This window comes from Callithrix jacchus, chromosome 8, assembly GCF_049354715.1.
Source record: "Callithrix jacchus isolate 240 chromosome 8, calJac240_pri, whole genome shotgun sequence".
NCBI lineage: Eukaryota > Metazoa > Chordata > Mammalia > Primates > Cebidae > Callithrix > Callithrix jacchus.
The window spans coordinates 12,570,136-12,596,285 of NC_133509.1; the positions used below are offsets into that span (position 1 = coordinate 12,570,136).

The window sequence follows — 26,150 nt, forward strand, 5'->3', positions numbered from 1 at the left end:
CCCAGGCTGGAATGCAGTGATGCGGTAATACCTCACTGCAGCCTTGACCTCCTGGGCCCAAGTGATCCTCCCAGCTTAGCCTTCCAAGTAGTTGGTACCACAGGCATGCACCACTATACCTGGCTAATTTTTTTTTTATTTTTGTAGAGACGGGGTCTCTGTTGCCCCTTAGAAGGAAAGTTGATATTCAAGGCTGATCTTGAACTCCTAGGCTCAAGCGATCTTCCTGTTTAGGCCTCCTGAAGTGTTGGCATCATGGGCATGAGCCACCTTGCCGAGCCACTCTCTTTCTCTTTTTATTTTTTAAGAGAATTAGAGACAGGTCTGGCTACTTGCTATGTTCCCCTAGCTGCATCAAACCCCTGGGTTCAAGTGATCCTCCCACTTCAGCCTCCCGAGTAGCTGGAACTATAGGTGCATGGCACAATGCCTGGCTATTCGCTCCTCTTTTCATAAGCAAAGGCACAGTTCCTTTTCTAGTAAGAGATGGGCTAGGTTGTGTAGATCGAGCTTTCTGTTAAAAATAACTAAAAGTGTTGAATAAAAATGTCTTTAAAAAATCAAAAAGTTAACGAGATAAAAATGAAATTGGGGGCCTGGCATGGTGGCTCACGCCTGTAATCCCAGCAATTTGGGAGGCTGAGGTGGGTGGATCACCCAAGGTAAGGAGTTGGAGACCAGTCTGGCCAACATGACAAAACCCTGTGTCTACTAAAAATATAAAAATTAGCCGGGCATGGTGGCGAATACCTGTAATCCCAGCTACTTGAGAGGCTGAATCAGGAGAATTGCTTGAACCTGGGAGGTAGAGGTTGCAGTAAACTGAAACTGAGCCACTGCACTCCAGCCTGGGTGACTTTTTTTAAAAAAAGAAAGTATTAAACAAATTCATATCAGATAAAATGGACAAATTTCAAGAAATACAGGTAGTTTCTATAAAAGAGATAGAAAAGGATAGCCCAGTCACTATTAAATAGTCAGAAATCTTCCCACAGGGAAATTCGCAGGTCTAACTGGCTTCACCTGGAAGTTCTACCAAGCATTTAAAGAAGTAATTGCAATGAATAATTATTTGTTATCTGTGGCAACATAACAAATGCTTAAAGCAACAATAATCATTTATTGTCTCTCACAGTTTCTGTGGGTTAGGACTTCGGGAGGGGGCTCTGTTAGGTTGTTCTGGCTTGGAATCTCATGAGGTTGTGGTCAGATGACTGCTGTAGTTGAGGAGCCCAGAAAGCTAAGCCTGCACGAGAAGGAAAAACAAACACCATGACACTGAGAAGAGCTGCCTCTTGCTTATGAACCCTGAGCTGGAAGTGGGAAGTGGGTTGTTTCTCATCCACTGAAAAAAGTGTTAAGTAGTTTCACTTTAAGTTATGCTGCCAAATTGAAGGTATGTGGCAACTTCTGGGAATCAATGAGCAGCTGGAGAATTTTGACCTCTTCTGAGTCTTGTTTCCTTTGTGAGTTAAGAGAGTCTGGAGCCTGAGCTGAGTTAGAACCACAGGCACAGCATGTTTCATTTTCATTCACCACCTGCAATCCTCTGCTCATCTCGCTACCTGTCAGAATTAATTTATCTATCGTTCGGGTTGCAGTACAGGTCTCACCTTTGGTGGAGCTTTTCCCCACCACTCTATTCCCGTTGTGCTGTCTCAAATCTGCTAACACTTAACTGCCTTCAACCACCCTTTCAATCTTGACCATATGTTTCTTGATAACTGTTTGATATCTTCTCACAAAAAGTGCCTCATCTGTCCCACTGGAGATCTGTGTATTGCCCTGTCATATCTCACATAGCACCTTGCATGATTGGCCATTTTCAGAATCGACTGATTCAGTATTTGATTGTTTGGACAGTTAGAGTAGGTTAGGGTCCTTCTTGCAGGAGTCTGCAATCTTAGATAGGTACAGACAGACATAGAGGAAGCCTACACAGATGTGAATAAATGACTAAATATATTTCTGGGGGAGGCACGGAGTAGGAGGTTGACTCCTTATGGGAGAAGAATGAGGGGAAGAAGCCCCTGGTTTAATCTAATTTTTTCCTCCTCATTTAAATGCCTTCCTGCATTCTTGGTCTCTTTTCACAGAACCCTGCCATCAGCATCACTGAAAATGTGCTGCATTTCAAAGGTCAGTATCCCAGCGAATGCTCCCATCTCTATACACAGTTCCCATCTCTATTCATTTTTTCGTTGATACTCATTCCTCTGATACTCATGAGGTAAGCTAAATTGTTTTGAGATATATGATTAGAAAAGCCAAATCATTGGTTTAAAATCCTGTTTCCCCCATGGAGAGGCATAGATATGGTGAAGAAAAAAAAAAAGGAATCCTGGGCCTGGGTAGAAATCAGGAGACCTGTTTTCTAGCTCTAATTCTGCCACTTCTTGGATGAGTTATTGACTCTGTGGACCTATATAATGAAGATGTTGGATTTTCATCTGTGTTTCTCAAACTCGAGGACCAATGGACACCTGAGAATGTTTCCATAGGACTCTCAAGGGCTCATGGATGGACCCATGAAAAATTAAATATGGTCACTATAAGTTATATTTGGCTCCACTGCCGCTGTCAACACAGACACACATACAGCCACTGAATGCATGGCAGTACTTGATTATAAAGTGGCCACCTAGATAATCCAGAATATGCTGCTTTTTTAAAAAAAAGATTATTATGAAAACAAAAAAATAGAAATTTTATTTGTTTATTTCGAGATTGAGTCTTGCTCTGTTGCCTAGTCTGGAGTACAGTGGCGTGATCCTGGCTCACTGCAATATCCGCTTCCCGGGTTCAAGTGATTCTCGTGCCTCAGCTTCTTGAGTAGCGGGAATTACAGGTGCTTGCCACCATGCCTGGCTAAATTTTTGTATTTTTAGTAGAGACGGGGTTTCGCCATGTTTTCCAGGCTAACTCTCAAATTCTGGACCTCAAGTGATCCACCTGCCTTGGCCTCTCAAAGTGCTGGGATTACAGGCGTGAACCACTGTGCCCAGCTTTTTTTTTTTTTAATTTTTCTTTAAAAACATTTTAAAAAATAATAATTATTGATTACATCCCTTCTCACCATTCCTAAGAAATTTTCTTGATAAGACTTTTTGTCTCCCTGATATTAGACTTGCAGGCCAGTTTGAGAAACACTACACTCTAGATGATGTCTTAGGCCTTTTCAGCTCTGGTAGTCTCTGATTCTGCGAATCTGCCTCCATCTCCCTTCTCAGTCCATCAGCAGATTTACTACTTTACAGTAGAGGGTGGGGTCTGCATTCACTCACCCAGTGGGGTAGGATTCTCTCTGCTGTCTCTCTGTTCCAGTTCCTGGGATTATTGGAGCATGAAGAGTTTCTGCTTTATGTGAAATTCTATCTACTGTAATATACTTGCATGAAAGTACAGCCTGGCTTTTGTATCTGCTTTTCAAGATGAGAGTAGTCACCACTCAGCTCTGGTTTTTCAGGACTTACGTACATTTACATGAAATTTAAAGTGATAAAAGCATATCTTGCCACTTAGACCTTACGTACTGTCCTACGGAATTCCTTAAGGAATTTATTGAGAGGATAATTGCTACCTGTAGTGAATATCAGACTACATATGGTCAGATAAGGGAAGAGAGTCCCAAAAGGGAACCAAATGGTAAATGAAATAAAGAGGAGTGTGGAAGGGAGGTCCAGCAGTCACTGGCACCTAGGCATGGCACCAGCTCGAATTGGAGAAAGGAGATATGTCAAGGCATAGGGATGGGGCATTGGCCAACTCGTACTTCCCTCCTGGTTCCACCTGTCCTTCATAAGCTGACAAAGATTGTATTTCTTTTTCCTTGTTCTGTTTGGGATGTGCTAAAGGAGGAGTCAGCTTCTCCCTTCATTCTTTCCTCCTGGTTGGGAGGTTTTAGATTCAGAGCTGTCTGAGACAATCTAGCATTACCATGTACCCTGCAACTTTCCTTAACCACAGTCAATATGATACACCCACCAATTTTTCTCCGCTCTAGATTTTGAGCCAAAGTAATTGTGAAAGTTAAATTTATATCTGTGTGCAATCCCTTTGGCATTGCTTTCTCTATTTCTTTTTCCTGCCTGTTATTTGTATGGGGTATCGTCAGGCTCACACTGGAAGACTGGGTAAATACTCTGAAACTGGCTTCAGAGAACATATGGAGATAAACTTTTGCCAAAGATTTGGCCTATCTGGCTGTTGAGGAGCTCTGCTCACAAGCCCCCACACATTTTGACAGGACCCATTGACAATTGTAGACCACATTGCTTCTCAGCCTTTTGGCTACACTCAAGTGTAATATTTGCATACTTAGGAAAGAAGTGCACCAAGCTGGTTTTTGGATGGCCTTGCTCTGCTCTAGCTTGCAATAACCCATGTTTTTCTTTCTGTATAGCTCAAGGACATGGTGCCAAAGGAGACAATGTCTATGAATTTCACCTGGAGTTCTTAGAACTTGTGAAGCCAGAGGTATGTTCTTTCCTTTCTCACTTCCCTTCCCATTTTAGGAAATGAATACCAGTAGTTTAGTGAAATGGGGATCAGGGTTTGTGAAGAGAAGATAAAAACAAAAGGTGAATAATAGAATTATCTTATTTGGAACAGAGCCCAGGTTTTAGCTGCAGAGGAATCGGGAAGTCAGAGACCCGGAGTTGAATCTGGGCCCTGCCGTTTACTAGCGGTGTGATCTTCAACAAGTCTCTTCACTTCTTTGAGTTCCAGTTTTCTCATGTGTTAAATGAAGGTCTGGACTAAATGATCCCCAGGGTTCCCTCCAGCTCTGATATTCCCTGGTTTTAGTGATGGCAGAGGAGTATGGCACCCGTTGAGAGCAGAGTTACTTAGGGTGGTTGAAGCCCCCACCTGGGGTTTACTTTCATGTGACTTTGCCACAGGTGCAGGTGAGAAAAGTAGAAATCAGAAAGGGTGAAGGCAGCTGGTCTTCAGAAAGAATGCTGCAGATATAATTGAAGCTTCTCTTCCCTCAGAGCCTGAGGAAGCTTCTCTCAAAAGCAGGGAGAGAATCCAATAGATGGGGTGTTTCCGTTTCTGGAATTTTATTTAGCTCTGGGGGCTTGAGCTTCTGGATTTCCCTGCCCGGGTGCTCAGTTGTTTTGAGAAAGCATTAATAGTAAGCAGTGGTATAGTGGGCAGAGAACCTGTCATGGGGCTTCCTTTGGAGACAAGGGAGAGGTCATGTAGCAAACAATGAGCTGGAATGGCCTATAAGAATGTGAGTTTAGCTGGGAAGACTCCCCATAATGACCCCTGTGAAAAAAGTTGTAACTGATCCAATATAGTTCTGACCTTGATGCAGGTGTTTCTAAAACAAGGGTCTGGTGAGCCAGGACAGTCATTTTCATGGGAAGAAAATTTATAAGCTGAGGGTGATTGGACATAGTGCCTTGCATGATGTGGCTGTGGCAGGAGGTTCATGCTAGTTCTCTCCAGGCTAACCAGGAACTATCTGCCTTTCTTATCCTGATATCCTTCTGTGTCATTCACTGGGGGAAATCAGAGAAGGACATTATGTTCTCAAGAGTTCTCAATGCCAGCCCTTGGTCTAGCTCAGCGGTCCCCACCCTTTTTGGTACCAGGGACTGGTTTTGTGGAAGGCACTTTTTCCACAGATGGTGGAGTGGAGATGGTTTCAGGGTGATTCAAATGTATTACAGGTATTGCATACTTTATATCTGTTATTACATTGTGATATATAATGAAATAATTATACAACTCACCATAATGTAGAATCAGTGGGAGCCCTGAGCTTTTTTTCCTGCAACTAGACAGTCCCATCTGGGGGTAATGGGAGACAGTGACAGATCATCGGGCATTAGATTCTCATGAGGAGTGCACAACCTAGATTCCTAGCATGCACAGTTCACACTAGAGTTTGTACTCCTATGTGAATCCAGTGCTATTGCTGATCTGACAGGAAGCAGGGCCCAGGTGGTAATGCAAATGATGGGGAGCAAGTGTAAATACAGATGAAGTTTCACTCGCTTGCCCACCGCTCACCTCCTGCTGTGTGGCCTAACAGGCCATGGACTAGAAGCTGCATATCCTGCAGCTTCTCTGTACAGTGCCCTTGGCATGGTGCTGCTTTAGGGACTGGAAGAGGGCATTCTCACATTCTCACTTTCTCTCCTAGCCTATTTACAAACTGACCCAGAGGCAGGTAAACATTACAGTGCAGAAGAAAGTGAGTCAGTGGTGGGAGAGACTCACCAAGCAGGAGAAACGACCACTGTTTTTGGCTCCTGACTTTGATCGTTGGCTGGATGAATCTGATGCGGAAATGGAGCTCAGAGCTAAGGTTAGTAAGGAAACTAGGATCTAGCCATTGAAGACAAATCATGGGGAACCCATGTTATTCATGCTACTTCAGAAACCTCTCAGGGTCTGAAAGAATAGTGACAAAGTTACAAATTCATTTAAAGACCTGGTGACATGATTTTCAAGAAGTATTGACTGTGTATTTTATAGACTGTCCCTCAGTTGAAATCTGATGTTTTTCTTACAACTAGACTAAGGTGATAGATATTGAGGAGAAGACTGCAGAGGTAAAGTGCCATTTTAATCACATTGTATCAAGAGTACATGCTATCAACATGACACATCACTGTTGATATTAAACACAGGTCAGCTGGCTTGAGGTGATGTTTATCAGGTTTTTCCACTGTAAGGTTATTTTCCTCTTGCCACTCCATGGAAGGAGGTCACTATGTGTCACCTACATTTAAGGAATGGGGAGTTGTGCTTCCTCTCCTTTAGATGGAGTATCTGTATAATTTATTTGGAATTCTGCATGTCTGTTGTCTCCCATTTACTTATTTATTCAATCATTTATTTATATCATGTGGGTACATGGATATTTACTTTATACTTTGAGTTATAATCTAATATTATTTATTTTGTTGCTCAAATCTTCCAGCTTTTGGCCTTTGGCTATGTCCTCATCCTGCCCATCTTTTGGCTTTTGTGTCTTTTTGAGAAAGCTCCATCATTATGGGACTGTTTTGTTTTGTTTTAGCACTTCCTTACTTTCTGGCACTATAAGCTGCTCCAGGCTTATCTTGTATGTATGTTCCCTGCTCCAGCCGTAGAACAGCTATTTCTTCAGGGAACTCTGTTCTTCTTATTGTAGAATGGTATTGGAAACCAAGATCTGGGTGAAAGGCATGCTCATTGTTACCAGGTTGCCATTGCTTTTAGGTTCTCTTTACTATCAGAACAAGGAAATACATGTTTGCATATATTTCCCATGCATACACACACACCCATAAATATTTCTTTATGGATCCATCTGTATCTCTGTTAAGCTAAACATGAGTTCATACTGATGTTGGAGACATGATTTTAGCTTCTGGAAAACTTATACTAAAAATCTAGAAAAATAAAATAGCAGTCTACTTCCTGCCTTAAACTTCTGTTTTATTTCTCCAACTGTGACAGATCTTCTGGATGTCCTTTCCAGCTTTAAGATTCTGAGGTCACTTGTCAGTTTGGAAGCCAGCTGATTGGGTTAATTTTGTGAACAACGGACAGGCATCCTGTGATGCTAATGCTGCTTAGTAAGGAGGACTTAGGCTTTGGTCACATGACCTAGGATATTTTTCCCAGTGATGCACTGACCCCAACTGGAGGAGGTGGCTTTGAGGGAGTCAGATTACTCAACTAGCATATGGACTTTGGCAAGCATCTGGGAATTCTAAATTCTAACTTGTGTTCTTGGAAAACTGTCCAAATTCTAGGAAGAAGAGCGCCTGAATAAACTCAGACTGGAAAGCGAAGGCTCTCCTGAAAGTAAGTTGCCTCTGCTGCAATAGTAGTTACCAGTTAGCTTGTGCTAGTTTTAGAAGTATGAATAATTGTGATATGTCAGGAGAGCTAATGATTTCATCCCAGTGAGCTGTGTGGGTGAGTTTATGAGAAACCCTTTAGGTCGAGTGCTTAAGGTCTGCACACCCACATCAGAAGCCTTACCTTTAATATTTCCTTTCTGTTTTGGGTGTTATATCATGAGTACACAAAGGCTAGTACAGCAGAATGAAAGAACTCCTGGACTGGCCTCATGGCAGATGGCAACCAAATCCTGTATAGACCTGTGGAAATGATTGCATGGGTCCAAGGCAATACTCCTTCAGCCTGGTGTTTTTCTCCCAGCTGAGATCTCAAAGCCTGCATGATACATGAGTGTGATTGTCATCCTCAAAGATGGAGAGTATTCTGTGTAGTCCTACTATACATTATTAACCTTTAATAAGTCAATTTCTGTTTCCATCTAACCACTTTTGGCAGGAGCTCTGTAAGTGTATTATCTTCTGGGTGATACGGTTATGTTAAATTCAGCAGCTATCTGTTAAAGTCATGTTGCATGGCAGGCATTGTGCTGGGCCCTTGATGAAGAGCCAGAGGGATCCATGTAGCACCTGTACTCAAAAGGGCTTACATTCTAGTAGGAAGACTGCAGGTCTATATAAAACTCTCTGTAAAGCAGAATGAAATAAGTGTTCCTTATTTGCTCTAATCTGAACTTTTTCATATTTTAATGGCACTTATGTAGCGTTGCCACAAATAAGGGAGTGGAAAGTTTTGGAGCAGTTTTCAAACTGTGTTCCATGGTACCCCAGGGGGTTCTAAGAGATGCTTTGGAGTAGATCACACAAACAGGTCTACCTCAGTCAGAGCAGCATTCTTTTGCGTTTTATGTGTTGATATCCTGAATAAGGTTTTTTTTTTGAGAAGGGATTTAAAAAGATTTGAATAGCCACTACCTTAAGGGAATATTCTTTTAGAAAAGCAGAGGAGGGGAGAGGATCAGTGGAGGCAAAAAATAACAACATAAAAAACCCACTTTGAGATTTAAATTAATTTTTTGGTGTTTTAAAGGGATAAACTTCAAAAATAGATAAAAATTCTAATATATGGATTTTTTTGGTTAGGTAAAGCTTTAACTGTTTTATCAAAATTCATAAAGTTTTCTGATCAAGGAAGTTCTTTATGGAGGGAAAGTATAATAATTTTTTTAGTTTTGAAGAAGAAACTTTTAATTAGCTAAATGTTGCTAGAAACCTGACATTTTTTGGAGTCTTAGGATAAGGCTACCTTTTTTTTTTTTTTTTTTTTTTTTTTGAGATGGGGCCTTGCTATGCTGTCCAGGCTGATGTTGAGCTCCTGGACTCAAGTGATCGCTATGTTGCCCAGGCCGATCTTGAACTCCAGGCCTAAAAATCCTCCTACCTCAGCCTCCCAAGTAGTTGGGATTACAGGCATGTGCCACTGTGCCTGGCTTAGGCTGCTTTTGACTGACGACATTATTAAATTTGATTATTTGAGGACCAACCGAATGTCTCTGCAGAATGTCTGTAGTCTAGGAATAAATACGTAGCAGCAAAATCTGAACAGCATAGATCTTCTCTTGAGAACTGTCTTTACCCTACTCCTTTGATTCAACCATGACTGTCAGAACTCCTTGTTTCTTCCTTTACTTTGTAATTGGCTATATCTGCATGAATCTTAGGCTGCAGACAAAATTAATGTCCCTTATTTTTCTGCATGTTGGTTTGAAATTGTCCTCCTTTGGTTATGTCCTCAGTCTGCCCATCTTTCACAGCCTAGATCAGGCCAAGTATAGTGGCTCAGGCCTATAATCCCAGTACTTTGGGAGACTGAGGTGGGAGGATTTTTAGGCCTGGAGTTCAAGATCGGCCTGGGCAACATAGGGAGACTGTGTTTCTACAAAACATAGAATAATATGAAATTAGCAGGGTGTGGTGGTACAGACCTGAAGACTGAGGTGGGAGGCTGAGGTGAGAGGATGGGTTGACCCCAGGAGGTCAGGGCTGCAGAGAGCTGTGGTCCCACCGCTGCATTCTAACCTGGGCAACAGAATGAGACCCTATCTTAGAAAAATAAAAAATAAAAAAGCCCCGATTAGATACCAGCTTTATCCATGTAGACTAGCTTGATGCCCACTTCTCCAGCCTAATGTCATTTTTCCCTCTTGAAAGTTTCACAAGACATTACTGGTCACTCCCTACCTGGTATTACAGATTTGAGACTGTAAACTCTGAGGGCAGCCTTGAACTACCTTTGCATCCCAGTAGTTCTCCTCACAGTACCTTGCACATTGTAGGTATTCAGTTAATGCTTGGTTGAATGAATATATAACCAAATATCAGAATTGTTTTTTTCATTTACTATATATATCTCTTTGAGCTAGTTTGACCTCAGTGACCTTAAAGAAATTTCAGAAAAGCCTGGGCACAGTGGCTCACACCTGTAATCCCAGCACTTTGGGAGGCCAAGGTGGGTGGATCACCTGAGATCAGGAGTTCGAGACCAGCCTAACATGGTGAAACCCACTTCTACTAAAAATACAAAAGTAGCCAGGCATGGTGGCGCATGCCGTAATACCAGCTACTTGAGAGGCTGAGGCAGAAGCAGCACTTGAACCTGGGAGGCGGAGGTTGCAGTGAGCTGAGACAGTGCCATTGCACTCCAGCCTGGGCAACAAGAGGGAAACTCTGTCTCAAAAAAAAAAAAAAAAATCCAGAAAAGAAGAAACTGTGGATTATATTAAGATGACAGGAGGGCCAGGTGTGGTGGCTCATGCCTGCAACCCCAGCACTTTGCGAGACCGAGTTGAGTGGATCACCTGAGGTCAGGAGTTCAAGACCAGCCTGGCCAACATGATGAAACTCCATCTCTGCTAAAATACAGAAATTAACTGGGCATGGTGGCAGGTGCCTGTAATCCCAGGTACTCGGGAGGCTGAGGCAGGTGAATTGCGTGAACCTGGGAGATGGAGGTTGCAGTGAGCCCTGATCGTGCTACTGCACTCCAGCCTGGGTGACAGAGTGAGACTGTCTCAAAAAAAAAAGTGACAGGAGTAGGAGCTGAGGAAATCTTTATTTCCTTTTTGTAATGCCTCTTCAGATGGCCACTCATTTTTTTTGCCAGGTGTTATGGGAAAAATACAACACTCACCTGCTTTTTTCTATTTTCTCACTCAAAAACAATCAACACAGAAGACTTCTGTGACCAAGTCTGTGGGTTTTTTTCCCCCCACACACCAAGCAGTCAGTTCTGCAGCAGACACCAGCTGGGTGCCCTCTGATTCAATTCTGACACTATCTACACAGAGACAGCATCAGATTCCCACAGATGGAGGGCTCAGTTCCCAAGATATCCCCCAGCCCCCAACTTTAGATGCCTGTCCTGAGTCTGGGCCTCCAGAAATTCTGAGCAATAGGCTATAAATCTCAGTTCCCATAACCTGCTCCTGGGGTTTGATTGATATGCTAATGTGGCTCCACAGAACTCAGGGAAAGGATTTGCTGGTTTATTTTAAAGGATATTATGAAGGATACAGATGAAGAGATTAGGATGAAGGATGAAGGAAGTGGTGTGGAGCTTCTGTGCCCTCCCCAGGTGTGCCACCCTCCAGGAACCTTCATGTGTTCAGCTATCTGGAACTGACTAAACCCTGTCCCCTTGGGCCTTTTATGGAGACTCCATCAGATAGGCATGATTGAAGCATGTTGAACTGTGTTGAAATGTGATTGGACAAAAAGGGTCTGATCTAAACCCAGCAAGGCCTGTCTGTTAAGATTCTTCTCAGCTTCTCTGTGCAGCATTCCCTCCTCCAGAGTATGAGGCAGGACCCTCTCTGGAATGAGGGTCTTAGGACCTACAATTAGATTAGAGTCCTGCCTTGGGCAGCTGAAAGGAAGGCAGGGGAAGGTCATAGAGGCATTCTCTGACTTTCTGTTTTGTTATACTGTTGGGACAGTTTAGGCCTCAGAAAACAGAATTGTCCAAACAGTATAACAAAAGACTGTAACAAGGGCTGTGGGAGTTAGGAGCCAGAAACCATGAGTGAAAACATATATACCCACACACAATAATATCACACCAGGAGTAGTATTTCTTTCATGGGTTTGTTATGTCTGTATACCTGTCCTTCAAGGCTGGGGAAAAGAAGGACTGCTGAAAATACATGCTGGAGAGCAACGTTCCTCATGTTTCTCTATGGGAGTGGGAGCCCAGGCTGGTGAGGACCTGGACCGGGTATTTGTGTGGGAGCTTAGGAGCACTCAGGAAGGAAAAGGGTTAAGTCATCCAGATATACCTGATATACCTCTCTCCTGCTGGGACTATTGCTTTTAATAGCTTACTGCTTTGATTTGCTTTACAGCTCTTGCAAACTTAAGGAAAGGATACCTGTTTATGTATAATCTTGTGCAATTCTTGGGATTCTCCTGGATCTTTGTCAACCTGACTGTGCGATTCTGTATCTTGGGAAAAGGCAAGTAAGAAATTTTAGGATTAATTTTCCCTTTCTCAGTTGTTTGGCCCAGTACTCACCAAAGGGAGCACTCTCTGCCTTTGATGGTGATAATAACCCCTGCTTTTGTGCAGCACCCCCTGCTTTTTGTTGTGCTTTCATACTTCTTATTTCCCATGACCTTGTGAAATAAGTTGACTGGTATTCTTTCCATTTAACAGGTAAGAAAACAGGCCTAGAGATGGTCAAAAAATGGTTCACATCCATAGCTAGCCAGAGCCACATCTTGGGATAGAATCCTTTCGTTTGTTCACTACTTGATACTCCAGTAACCACTAAATAAATTGATATGATACTTCCAGTGCCAAAGTTATGCAAGGCCAAAGAATTCTCACCCTTTTGGAGGCTAAATAGGTTCGAAAACGAACTATTCTAAAACAGAATTAAAAGAATATCATAAAGATATTAGTTCTTCTTAAATTAATTTTTTTTTTTTTTGAGATGGAGTTTAGCTCTTGTTACCCAGGCTGGAGTGCAGTGGCACGATCTCAGCTCACTGTAACCTCCGCCTCCTGGGTTCAAGCAATTCTCCTGCCTCATCCTCCTGAGTAGCTGGGATTACAGGCACGTGCCACCATGCCCAGCTAATGTTTTGTATTTTTAGTAGAGACGGGGTTTCACCATGTTGACCAGGATGGTCTGGTTATCTTGACCTCATGATCCACCCACCTTGGCCTCCCAAAGTGCTGGGATTACAGGCATGAGCCACCACGCCCGGCCTTCTTAAATTAATTTATGTGTTTAACAGGATTCTGGCTCTGACCAGTGGCATTCCATTGGTAAATGCCAATGAGAAATTTTTGAGAATTTGATCTAAAATATTCTGAAATTTTATTTATGAATAAATAGGTAATAAAACTTAGGAGAAGAAAGAGTAATGGGAGAGGGTTTTTCTATCTGATAAAGTATGGACCAGGTGTAGTAGCTCAGGCCTGTAATTCTATTACTTTAAGAGGCCAAGGGGGAGGATCTCTTGAACCCAGGAGGTTGAGGCCTCAGTGAGCCATGGTCATGACTCTGCACTCCAGACTGGGTGATGGAGCAAGACCTTGACTCTTAAAAAAAATGAGAAAGGCATGTAAGGTTTATGTGTGAACATTGTGGTAACCAGTAGAATTTACTATTCCTGACACCAGTGGCCTGCAATCTTCCTGCTTAGTTAAGTAAGAAACTCAAATCTGACTGGATGTTTGTTACTCCTTTCTTACAGTTATTTTCATGAAAGGAGTGATCTAGTTTGAGAAATAATTCTGTTGGAATTTACCATCTGATTGACCCTTAATGTGTATTTGTGCCCATAGAATCCTTTTATGACACATTCCATACTGTGGCTGACATGATGTATTTCTGCCAGATGCTGGCAGTTGTGGAAACTATCAATGCAGCAATTGGAGTTACTTCGTCACCACTACTGCCTTCTCTGATCCAGGTATTGAATAGTTGAGCTGAAGGGTGGGTAATGGAAGGTCCCATTATTTCTCTAGTAGGTATGTGTATTAGTCTGTTTTCATGCTGCTCATAAAGACATACCCAAGACTGCGCAATTTACAAAAGAAAGAGATTTAATTGGATTTACAGTTCCACTTGGCTGGGGAAGGTCTCACAGTTATGGCACAGGGCGAAAGGCACTTCTTACATGGCGGTGGCAAGAGAGAATGAGGTAGAAGCAAAAGCAGAAACCCCTGACTTATTCAGTATCGTGAGAATAGCACAGGAAAGACTGGCCCCCATGATTCACTTACTTCCCCCTGGGTCCCTCTCATACATGTGGGAATTCTGGGAGATACAATTCAAGTTGAGATTTGAATGGGGACATAGCCAAACCATATCTGTATGTTACATTTTGCTAAGAAGTCTCAATTAGTAAAAACACCTATTTGTACAGGAATAGCATAATTTTACCTGAACAAGAAAGAACATTTAGAACCCCAAGAATATTTACCAAAGTAGACTTTCACTGTTTCAGGTGTATTTCATTTTTTATAATATCCTCATGAAATCACAAAGTTATAAGGAGCTTTAAGACTAGGGAAGTTTGATTCTTAGGCAGGAGCAGAAAAACCTACCTTCAGTCTCCTTAGTTAGAAATGTACTTGGTTTCCTCCCACCTTTCGTAGATGAAGGCAGTACTTCTTAAAAACTTCTATGAATGAAAAGTACAGTAACTCAACTTTAAAATTTATAGCCAGGCATGGTGGCTCATGCCTGTAATCCCCACACTTTGGGAAGCTGAGGCAGGAGGATTGCTTGAGGCCAGCAGTTTGAGACCAGCATGGACAGCATAGTGAGACCCTTAAAAAAATAAAAATCAAAGCCAGACATGGTGGTATGCACCTGTATTCCCACTACCTGGGAGGCTGAGATAGAAGGATTCCTTGAGAACCGGAGTTTGATGTTGCAGTGAGCTGTGATCATGCCACTGCCCTTCAACCTGGACAATCGGGCAAGATCCCTGTTTCTAAAAATAAATAAATAAATAAAAATTTAATGGATAGCTTGTGTAGTAGATTAGATACAGCTAAAGAGAAAATTAGTGAACTGTTTGAGATACAGGAAGGAATTGAGAGCACAAAAAGTAAGTATACAGACATAATTTTCTTGAATTATAAGACTTGATACTATAATATTGTTAGTTCTCATATTTACCTATACATTAAATACAGTTCTAATCACAGTCTAAAAAGTTTTGGAATGTGAGAAAATTCTGAAGTTTTTTTAAAAAACAGAGGACCAGCTAGGATAGGAGCATCATTTTCAATAGCTAAAATGTGCAAGCAACCCATGTGTCCCTCTATATTTGAATGGACATGCAGTGGGATATTATGTAGCCTTAAAAATGAAGGAAATTCTGATGTGTGCTACAACATGGATGAACCTTAAGGAAACTATGCTAAGTTCACCTAAGTTCTTAGAACTTAGAACTTAGTTATGCTAAGTTCTGGTGAATAAGAACTGGCTTATTTCACCTAAGTTCCTTAAGTTAAGGTGAAATAAGCCAGTCACAGAAAGTCAAATACTGGATGATTCTGCTTACATGAGGTACTTAAAATAGTCAAAATCAGAGACAGAAAGTAGAATGGTGTTTGACAGGGGCTGGCTAAGCGGGGAGTTATTATTTAATGGGTCATAGTTTCTATTTTACAAGATGAAGAGTTGTGGAGATGGATGGTGATTATGATTGTGCAACATTATGAATGTATTTGATACCACTCAGAAGTTAAAAATGATTAAGATGGTAAATTTTATGTTATGTATATATTTTTTCTTTTTTGGAGACAGTGTTTTGCTCTGTCACTCAGGCTGTAGTGCATTGGGGTGCAGTCTCAGTTCACTGCAACCTCCACCTCCTGCATTCAAGTGATTCTCCTGCCTCAGCCTCCTGAATAGCTAGGACTGTAGGCACCTGCCACCATGTTTAGCTAATTTTTGTATTTTTAGTAGAAATGGAGTTTTGCCATGTTGGCCAGGCTGGTCTTGAATGCCTGACCTCAAGCGATCTGCTCACCTTGGCCTCCCAAAATGCTGGGATTACAGTCATGAGCCACTGTGCCTGGCTGTTATGTGTATTTTACCACAATTTTTTAAATAGGGGGAAAAAAGGGGGCCAGGAATATTCTCTAAAGAAGAGCTCAAGTTGGGGACTTACCCTATGAGAAATCAAGACAGTATAAGGATTTAGTAGCTAATATCACATTATATGGTACAAAGATAGTCATATACCCACCGGAATAGAATAAAACCCAGAAACAGACAACCCAGATATCTATGAAGAATAGAATGTCTATCATATGTTGAAATGTCTTGCCACAGTGAAAGTGAGTGGACTATCGCCATGTGCATCAACATAAATGAGTCTCTTGGACCATAACCCTGGGTAAGAAGCAAGTCACAGAATAATACATATAGAATGATTCCCAAAAGTTTCAAAACAGGCAAAATGAAACAATCTACTGTTCAGGAATACATACATAAGCAGTGACCTATAAAGAAAAGCCATGGGCCGGGTGCAGTGGCTCATGCCTATAATCCCAGCACTCTGGGAGGCTGAGGTGAGAGAATCACCTGAGCCCAAGAGTTTGAGACCAGCCTGGCCAACATAGTGAGACCCTATCTCTATAAAAAAATTAACTTAGCCAGTGTGGTAGCACACTCCTGTGATCCCAGCACTTTGAGATTCAGTCTACTCGAGAGGCTGAAGTGGGAGGATTGCTTGAGCCCAGAAGTTCAAGGCTGCAGTGAACCATGATTGTGCCACTGCATTACAGCCTGGGTGAGAGAGTGAGACCCTGTCTCAAAAAAAAAAAAAAAAAAGGAAAGAAAAATATGCAGTGATTTTACCTATAGGGGTCCCACACTAGTAGTACTCTATTTCTTAACATGGGTTATGTAAACCCAAATGTTTATTTTGTAGTATTCTTTAGACTGTGTTTGAACATGTGTGCATATTTTAAATAAACACAAAATACTGTACCTATCTAGTCACAAGGACTGGTTTGGTTTCGGCCCTTTACTTGTTCCAAAACTGGAGCAGGATTAAACTGGTCGAACTCAATCTTTTTTATTTGCCTTGCATTTAGTGGTGTTAGGTTTTATATAACACATTTATATACCTTTACATATATTTTATTAACTTTTTTCTCTCTTTTGGGTCTTTCTAATAGCTTCTTGGAAGAAATTTTATTTTGTTTATCGTCATTGGCACTATGGAAGAAATGCAAAACAAAGCTGTGGTTTTCTTTGTGTTTTATCTGTGGAGCATAGTTGAAATTTTCAGGTGGGTAGAAATGCCAGGGCAGTGCTTGAATGCATTTCCCTCTTTGCAGCAGCTCTGCTCTTGAGGGAATTGCTGTCTTAGCCAGAGTCTCATTTGATTTGGGACTAAAATTACTTATGTGGAGAATTCTGGTTGCACCTATGTGCTCTGTAAAGTTGAGGCACATTTTTTTTTTTTCTGAGACAGTCTCGCTCTGTTACCCAGGCTGGAGTGCAGTGGCATGATCTCGGCTCACTGCAACCTCTGCCTCTTGGGTTCAAGCAATTCTCCCTGCCTCAGCCTCCCAGGTAGCTGGGATTACAGGTGTGTGCCACCATGCACAGCTAATTTTGTAGATGTGGGGTTTCACCATGTTGGCCAGGCTGGTCTTGAACTCCTGACCTTGTGATCCGCCAACCTTGGTCTCCCAAAGTACTGGGATTATAGGCGTGAGCCACCGCATCCAGCCGGCAGATTTTTTTAAAGCCATCGTTGGATCATAATACCAGATTGGATACTAGGGAGCAGAAGGGGAGAACCAGTGAAAAGGAAGACTCATCTTACCCTGACTTCAGGATCTTGCAGTCTTGGAAAGAGAGGACCATCCACATGGAAAAATTTTTGAAAGGGCTGAAGAAACATGAGGTTGAAGTAGCAATCCAGGTTGGACAGAACTAGTTTGAGACTAACTTTCTACAAGGGGTGATAGAAATGACTCTTATAGTACAAGACTATTGAAGTTTGAAATGGCCTCTGACCTAATTTTCCCATTCTCAGTTGTTAGTAGAATAAGTATCTTTTAAGAAACGGATCCAGTTAAAGTAGATGTATTTTTCTTTACCAGACCACACATACTCCATATTTCTTCCCTTTCAGTCAGCTGGAGCAAGGATTTTGCAAACGAACTCCTAGCTCCAGGTTTGGTGGTATTTTGACAAAGTTTCTAGTTGAGAGGGGGAACAGGCCATAGCAGCCTTAAATTGTGTCTTAACCATGGTCTATGTCCCATGTCGCCCAGTGTACCCTCTAATACCCTTAATACAAAGGTAAAACAGATTATGTTTTTAAAATCAGACAAGTAATGTGCTGATGTAACAAGGTTTGAGGGAAGCACATCTGATACATGAGCGTGAAAATCCAATTACCACGCTTAGGAGCTACAAAAGGATCAGATTATGGGTCTTTAACGTTAACGTTTACTGTTTGAGAAGAAACATTTATTTTCTTATGGGATGTCTTTTAAAATAGAGTATGTCTGATTCTAGATTAGAGGTCTTTTATATACTTTAATTTTGGTAACAACTCATTTATCCAGAAATAAAGTACCTAATATCCGTACCCACTGGGAATGTAGATCAGAACTCAGAATAAAGCCAAGAAACATCTGAGTATCCAGTCCATATGCTGAAGATTCCTTTAAGACCTAAACTTAGTCTGCCATTAAAGTTGACATCCTTTGAAAATTCAGGGTGTAGCATGACGGGAGTTTGTGGGTGGATAGCCAGCATTACAATTCTGTTCTGAAGAAGCCATATGTGGCTGAGAATATAATTGTTCTATTTAAATGACATTCTAAGGTTGCATTCAGAACCTGAAGTGGGTTTTCACGTTAGAATCATTTTTCTTCTTTTTTTTAATTTTGAATCATTTATTTTCAATAGGTACCCCTTCTACATGCTAACATGCGTTGACATGGATTGGAAGGTGGTCACATGGCTTCGTTACACTGTGTGGATTCCCGTATATCCACTGGGATGTTTGGCAGAAGGTACTCTCAGGGACTCTTAGCTTTCATAGCTTAGCTCCAGGGGGTGCCCAGAGGCTGAGAGACCAGTCCTTTCTTCCCCACTCTGCCAGCCTTAGTCTGATAAATGGAAGTGTTGGACTTTTCGGGGATTTCTTTCTATGGTCTTCCTTCCATAATACTCCTAGTTTTCAGACTGTTCCAGAAAAGTAGCTCATTTTGTAACATTGGTAAGCCAGGTGGTCACGTCCTGCCTGCTTCCCATTTATATGATACTTTTAGTATTCCAAAGGGAGTTCTTACTGACGACTTTATTTTATTCTGACAAACATCTCATAAGTCAGCTAGGGATTTTTCTCTCCACTTTATAGAACAGAAGAAGCCCACTGTCATGACTTCCTCATCTGTCTCTGTGTTGACAGGCTGGAGGCTGAAGACTAGGGGAGAAAGAGAAGAGGCATGAGCTTTCTGTACAAAGGGAGGAGGAAGCCTTTCCAGCAAACCCAGAACTGAAACTTTAGAGTACTAGGGGCTGGAAGGTCCTGTCATTAGATGTGACTTTAATTTGCTTCTAACAAGTTCTTGTTTCTGTTTTCAGCTGTCTCAGTGATTCAGTCCATTCCAATATTCAATGAGACGGGACGATTCAGTTTCACATTGCCATATCCAGTGAAAATGAAAGTTAGATTTTCCTTTTTTCTTCAGATTTATCTTATAATGCTATTTTTAGGTAAGTATTGACTCTGTAACACAGACTTTTTCTTGTCACTTCTTAGAGAGTAGAATTAAATCATTCAGAAATTAAAGGTCCATATGATAATTATTTTTTTCCAGAAGAGTAGGATAGAATTAGAGGATGATTACTCTGCAAAAACAGACCCACTAGGGGAATATGCTATGGTAAGGAAATATTTCTTTTCTAAATCTCCAGCAGTTAAACTATGCTCTTTAAGTGCTCTTAGTGATTGGGAATATACCATAAGATATTTCTTGGCTGGGTGCAGTGGCTCATGCCTGTAATCCCAGCACTTTGGGAGGCCAAGGTGGCCGGATCACAAGGTCAGGAATTCAAGACCAGCCTGGCCAACATGGTGAAATCCCATCTCTACTAAAAATACAAAAAATTAGCTGGGTGTGGTGGTGGAGGATCGCTTGAACCTGGGAGGCAGAGGTTGTAGTGAGCTGAGATTGTGCCCTTGCACTCCAGCCTGGCTGACAGAGTGAGGCTCTGTCTCAAAAAAAAAAATAAAATAAATAAATAAATCCACTGGAGAAAAGTTGGGTTGTGTGTATTACATTGTTAATTTCTTATAAGTTGTACTCCTTCCTGAGCTGCTGCAATAGCTTTTTGCTGTGGGATATGACAGCTAGATACTGTCCCTCCCACAAGAGCTTCTGGTTATAAATAGACAAAGAATCTAATTTCTAATCAGCCTCTTCTCTTTTTCAGGGTTATACATAAATTTTCGTCACCTTTATAAACAGCGCAGACGGCACTATGGACAAAAAAAGAAAAAGCTCACCTAAAAAGAAAGATTTAGATGGCTTCTTGCCAGTTTGAGCCTAATCTGATTCTTACAGTTTTACCTTGTTGTACCAATGTAAAAGTTTTTTTAATGTTAAATAATGAAATCCTCAGTGAGGCTATCTTCCTTTTTCCCCAGTAACATTCCTGAATTTATTGTTATCTTATTGTAGTACTTGCATGACATGGATTCCTGATATCTGATGAGGTTCATTCTTGTGTATTCAGTTAATGACAGCAAAAGGCTCAGCCCACCCCAACTCTGGCTCATGTTCAGTCTGTGTAATACATGCCAGATATTTTTTTCAAAAAGTGCTTTATCCCTACAATGTATTGACAGTTCTTATAGTTGAGATTTGTTCTTTACAGCTATTGCTTGTGAAAAAAAGCAAGACTGTGTCACTCTATAGAAGGCTGTTAAAGTGACTTAGGCAGGGCTTAATTATTTGTACCTAAGGAGTTTCTTGTTTAGTGGGATGGCACTGACTTTTAAAAAATCAAGTACACTGAGTCATTGATAAAACATTTCTAAGAGTGGGGCTAGAGAACATGTTTTACATCTGACATCCTTTGGCCTAACAACGTCTATTACTATAGTATTCAGCAGTGTGGGCATTGAAGAGGCACAGAATGCTTTGAAAGAAACTAATCAGAATCTTGGAACATCATGATCATGCCATTTTTAAGTAAATCAACTATTTTCAACACTGAAGAAAAATGAACCATTATTTATAAAACAATGAGATTACAAATTCCAAATTCAGCCAGGAATGTGGCTCACACCTGTAATCCCAGCACTTTGGGACACCGAGGTGGGAGCATCAGTTGAAGCCAGGAGTTCAAGACGAGCCTGGGCAACATAATGAGACCCCCATCTCTACAAAAAAATAAAAAAATTAGCTGGCTGTGGTGGCACACAGCTGTAGTGCCAGCTATTCAGGAGGTTGAGATGGGAAGATCCTGAGCCCAGGAGGTCAAGGCTGCAGTGAGTCGAGATTGTGCCACTGCACTGCAGCTGGGGTGACAGTGCAAGACCCTGTCTCAACCAAACCAAACCACACATACACACACACACGAGGTCCAAATGGTAACAGGGATGCAAAGGGAACACAAATATGTAGGTCAAAGTGGCAGTAACACAGCTTACAGCCTTTGACAAACTAGAAACATTAGAGTAGGCCAAACACACCTCCAAACTGTCTTAAGCTGTTCACAGACACAGAAAATGGCAGCCTTCCATCTCCTGCACTGGCTGAGTCCACTTGTCAACCTGTTCAAGTGAGTGACAGGACTGTACATTTTTGAATAGACCTCAAAAAAATTTTCCTTCTGCTGCTGTTGTTAGCTTTTTAAACCCATCTGCAGTAGGACACTGAGAACAGCGAGAACTTTGGGGTGAACACCTGCTGATCCTTTAACAAGGATTTCTGGCGGGAGACTCACAAAAAAGAGAACTGAAAATTTAGACATACAGTTGGCCACTGTAAAAAACATCAGTTTCCCCTCATACATTCCAAGTAAACCAAGTAAAATAAGTGTTGGAGTAACACTTGCATAAAAGAATTTAAGGAGTGATAACTCTTCTTGTTCTGCCATTCTCAACATTCCTGGGGGAAAGAAGATTCAGTGAGTTAACACTATGTCACTGAGCCCAAGATGGAAACTTTAACTAAAACATCTGTTAACATAGGCTGGCTGATTTCTTAAAAATTTGTGCACTGAAGGATATTTTGCATGTCTGTAACACCTGTCAATACTTGTTTGTGTTGATTTCTGATATTCTTGCAGCTATGTGTAATGGGGCAGATCAGCTTTGCAGTAGATTGCTGCATCCTCGTGGCAAAATTCTGTATTCTTAGTGATTGTTACAAACCCCTTTATTGCTGTTTGAGAAAGTGAACAATTGTGTATTTCCATTAAAACATTTACAATCAAAATTCTAATAACTGTGCTTAATGTCAGTTTAGTCTAATGGTTTTCTGTTAGTGATAAAGTCCTTTGTTCAGGCAAAATATGTAGCAATCAGCATGTTAAACCAAAAACAGTTACTCTGGTTGAAACGTGAGATTTACACGGAAGGTGGTGCAACTGAAAAACTGATGATGCAGAGAAAGCCTCAGGTAGTTGCCCAGCGTCATAAAGCTGATAAATTGGAACCATTACTAACTTTGGAATTGGTGATCTGTCAGGATTACCTAGCCAGAACCTTGCTTAGGCAATGAGGCCTAATCAATCAGTGTCAGAAATAAGGAAACCTCATTATTTTCCTTATTTATGCCACTTAAGAAGTTGAAATTATATTCAAGTGATAGGACAGACCAAAAGATAAAGGACCCTTAGTTTCATAGTGAAACCATTTTATAGAAAATCAAATATTTTCATTAAAAAAAAAACCCTTGAAGAAACAGGACTCATTTTACACATTAATGGTTGCCCTTTAAAAGTTAGAATCTCAAGAGACACCAAAAGCATCTAAGAATCACCACTACATTTTGCCCAAGTTCTGAGGAAGGTTCTGAAAGTGGTGGTGTGTTTGTACTCAACACCTGAACAGAAGCTTGAATATGCCCTTAACAGTTGAGATATAAACTGGAGAGAACAGGCGACGCTATCAGGAAGTCAGAGAGCCCTTGCCGGTCAGGTTTCCTGAGGAAGGCAGGGGTATTCTATGCTCATCAGCCATTCAAGCTTCTCAGGAAATGTGCCCATCATGGGAACAGCAGTTATCTTCCAAGCTTAAAACTTGTGAGTCCCAGGAAGTTAATGCCCAATCAGCCAACCACCTTCACATCCTTCTCATGCTAGTGGAGTCATTCAAAACAGCAAGTGGTGCTTGTGAGGCAGCCTCAGGAAGGTCTTTGGGTGGCTATTCCAGAGGTGAATACACTGGAAAGGTTTTTACTCTAAATCATTTTCAGTTGAAATGAAAAAAGGAAAGCTCCAAAAGTCAGTTTCACATTCTTTCAGTGCTGCTCCCAGAGAAGTCTGTATGCAAAGGTGTGATGTTCTGGTCATAGGCGGCATACTCACAGGTGCCGGTACTGGCCAGCTTGAGCTGCTGGGCAGCGTGGGTCAGCTGGAATGCAGCATCGGGGTGGGCTGTTTCGGGCAACAGTGTGCATTCCCTTTCCAGCATGTCAGCCACCCCTTTCAGCAGGTCCAGGAAACCAAAGGCTAGAGCAGCCTTTCGTAAACGGTTCAGCTCCTGAGACAAGACAGAAAATCATCAATGCTCCTGAAATGTGTTCTCAACACATACTTTCTAAGTGCTCAGCTGAGAATAAGTTCTCCTTGACTGAACTTTAGGGAGCATTTTTTCTTTTATTTTTGTTATTTTTTTTTGTTTTTGGGAGCAATTTTATATGAGAACATATTTATTTAGGGATGCCAGTTACAAGAATGTGATGGTGTACCTGGGAAGTGGTTCCTCTACAGGTGACCAGAAGATGGCTAGGAAGACAGTGAGCTGACTGAACACATGTCATCATCACAGTTAATGAGCATTTATGCCATACGTGGTGGTCAGCACTTTGCATCCATCATTTCATCACTCCTAACTTTAAGGAGGAGTACTTTTCCCTAATTATTTAGGTATGGAAAAGACTTGCCCTCAATCTCAAAAGGCTCTTAATCCTCTGATGTCACTGTGGCAGGGCCTCAGACTAAGACAATAAACAGGCTCAGAGGAGGCAGTGGAAAGACCACAAAAAGGAAGGTTGGTTAGTGATAGAAGCAGAGAAATATGAAGTGCCCCAACAACCCCTTAGTGGAGTGATATGGGCAAGTTGTGTAGCCTCTCTGGATCTGAAAGACCTCATTTATAAAATGAAAATGAGCCAGGCACAGTGGCTCAAACCTGTAACCCCAGCACTTTTGGAGACCGAGTTGGGTGGATCACAAGGTCAAGAGATCAAGACCATCCTGGCCAACATGATGAAACCCTGTCTCTACTAAAAATAGAAAAATTAGCTGGGCGTGGTGGCATGTGCCTGTAATCCCAGCTACTTGGGAGGCTGAGGCAGGAGAATCGCTTGAACCTGGGAGACGGAGGTTGCAGAGAGCTGAGATTGCGCCACTGCACTCTAGCCTGGCGATAGAGCAAGACTCCATGTCAAAAAATATATATATATAAAATCGAATCAAATCAGAATAACCCCTTCCTTGCCCACTGCAGGGGCTGAAGCAGTCAGTTTCCCTGGGCCCTTTGGAGCTCTAATATGTAGAATTAATACAAAACCAGAAAAGAGAAATGGGTTCTCTGACCATCTTTATACTATCATCTGTTAAAAAAGTGGAAAGTTCAAAAGAAGGCCAAACAAGTGTGTCATCATGAGTAAATAGCTGATGACTGTAGAAAGCTCTGAAGGGAGGATGGACTGTGTGGATTATGGGCTTCAATTAGGGAGGGGCCTGGCTAGCTGAGAAGCTCTTCGGTTGGACTCTGATTAAAGCTGTTTTATCTCACCAGCTTACTACATAATTAGGTTTGAAGACAACAGTGACATAAAGATAATGAGGTAAAACCCAGACGAAGTAGCACATGTATCTTCGCCCGTTAAGATGCTAGCCTGAGGATGGCTGTGTGTGCCATATTTTAGAATTAGAAAGCTAGTATACAAATGACATACTTTATGCTGCACTTAATTTAATTCCAGCCAAACACCAAAACAATAGGGGAGAATCAAGGAGCAAACCTAAATGTTCCCCACTCTACCCTGTAACTTAATGTCTCTTCACCAGTGGTACTGGATTAGCTACGCATGATTCTGGAGGGCCATCTCCTCTGCAATTCATAAATGTGTAATTTTAGATGTCATTCCTAGAAGCAGATTCTCTGGTGCAATAAGAATGTTCTGGACTGGCCAGGCAGGACGGCTCACGCTTGTAATCCCAGCACTTTGGGAGGCTGAGGTGGGCGGATCACCTGAGGTCAGGAGTTCAAGACCAGCCTAGCCAACATAGCGAAACCCCATTTCTACTAAAAATACAAAAATTAGCCGTGTGTGGTGGCATGTGCCTGTAGTACCAGCTACTCGGGAGGCTGAGATAGGTGAATCACTTGAACCTGTGAGGTGGAGGTTGCAGTGATCCGACATCACGCCACTACACTCTAGCCTGGGCAATAGAACGAGACTCTGTCTCAAAAAACAAAAAACAAAAAAAATGTTCTAGGCAATTTCCCATTTGGGAAGCCATATACATTGGTTGCCTGGGTTGGCCTGGATTCCCATATAGGAGTGATAAGGAGAGTTCAGGATTATGACCCACAGGTCCTCTCAGCTGCTTCCTTCAGCCATTCATTCACAGCAGCCCCAACAGAAAAACCATCCTCCTATACAGAATGAGGCCATTTAAACCCTTACAATTCTTGGATTTTAGGGAAGGAACAGACCTATCACTTATACTAAGTTTGTTTTTTTTAAATTTATTTATTTTTTGAGACAGAGTCTTGCTCTGTTGCTGGACTCCAGGCAGTGGTGCGATCTCGGCTCACTACAACCTCCGCCTCCTAGGTTCAAGCAATTCTCCTGCCTCAGCCTCCTAAGTAGATGGGACTGCAGGTACATGCCATCACGCCTAGCTAAGTTTTGTATATATATTTTTTGAGACGGAGTTTCGCTCTTGTTACCCAGGCTGGAGTGCAGCAGCGCGATCTCGGCTCACCGCAACCTCCACCTCCTGGGTTCAAGCAATTCTCCTGCCTCAGCCTCCAGAGTAGCTGGGACTACAGGCTCGCGCCGCCATGCCCAGCTAATGTTTTGTATTTTTA

The 26,150-nt window shown here is 41.8% G+C and overlaps 2 protein-coding genes and 1 non-coding gene across 16 annotated transcripts in view; 1 reads left to right on the forward strand and 2 right to left on the reverse strand.

Annotated features, from left to right (window-relative positions):
- HACD3 (3-hydroxyacyl-CoA dehydratase 3) overlaps positions 1-22,317 on the forward strand; it is a 41,601-nt gene extending 19,284 nt beyond the window's left edge. Inside the window, exons 2-11 of the mRNA XM_002753245.6 lie at positions 2,097-2,139; positions 4,403-4,476; positions 6,158-6,322; positions 7,761-7,812; positions 12,209-12,319; positions 13,660-13,787; positions 17,020-17,132; positions 18,773-18,879; positions 19,454-19,585; positions 20,306-22,317. Of these exons, the coding sequence (XP_002753291.1) occupies positions 2,097-2,139; positions 4,403-4,476; positions 6,158-6,322; positions 7,761-7,812; positions 12,209-12,319; positions 13,660-13,787; positions 17,020-17,132; positions 18,773-18,879; positions 19,454-19,585; positions 20,306-20,382 (1,002 nt within the window). The 3' untranslated portion in view covers positions 20,383-22,317. The remainder of the gene's footprint in view (positions 1-2,096; positions 2,140-4,402; positions 4,477-6,157; positions 6,323-7,760; positions 7,813-12,208; positions 12,320-13,659; positions 13,788-17,019; positions 17,133-18,772; positions 18,880-19,453; positions 19,586-20,305) is intronic.
- On the reverse strand, positions 18,180-18,280 carry LOC118145430 (small nucleolar RNA U13). The gene has a single exon (XR_004730545.1). It is a non-coding gene; the product is annotated as a small nucleolar RNA U13 (small nucleolar RNA).
- Positions 22,240-26,150, reverse strand: part of INTS14 (integrator complex subunit 14) — a 39,886-nt gene continuing 35,975 nt past the window's right edge. For all 14 annotated transcript variants that reach the window (XM_078333431.1, XM_009005081.6, XM_078333430.1 and 11 more), the window contains one exon: positions 22,240-23,585. In XM_078333431.1, coding sequence (XP_078189557.1) covers positions 23,334-23,585 — 252 coding nt within the window. In that variant the 3' untranslated portion in view covers positions 22,240-23,333. The remainder of the gene's footprint in view (positions 23,586-26,150) is intronic.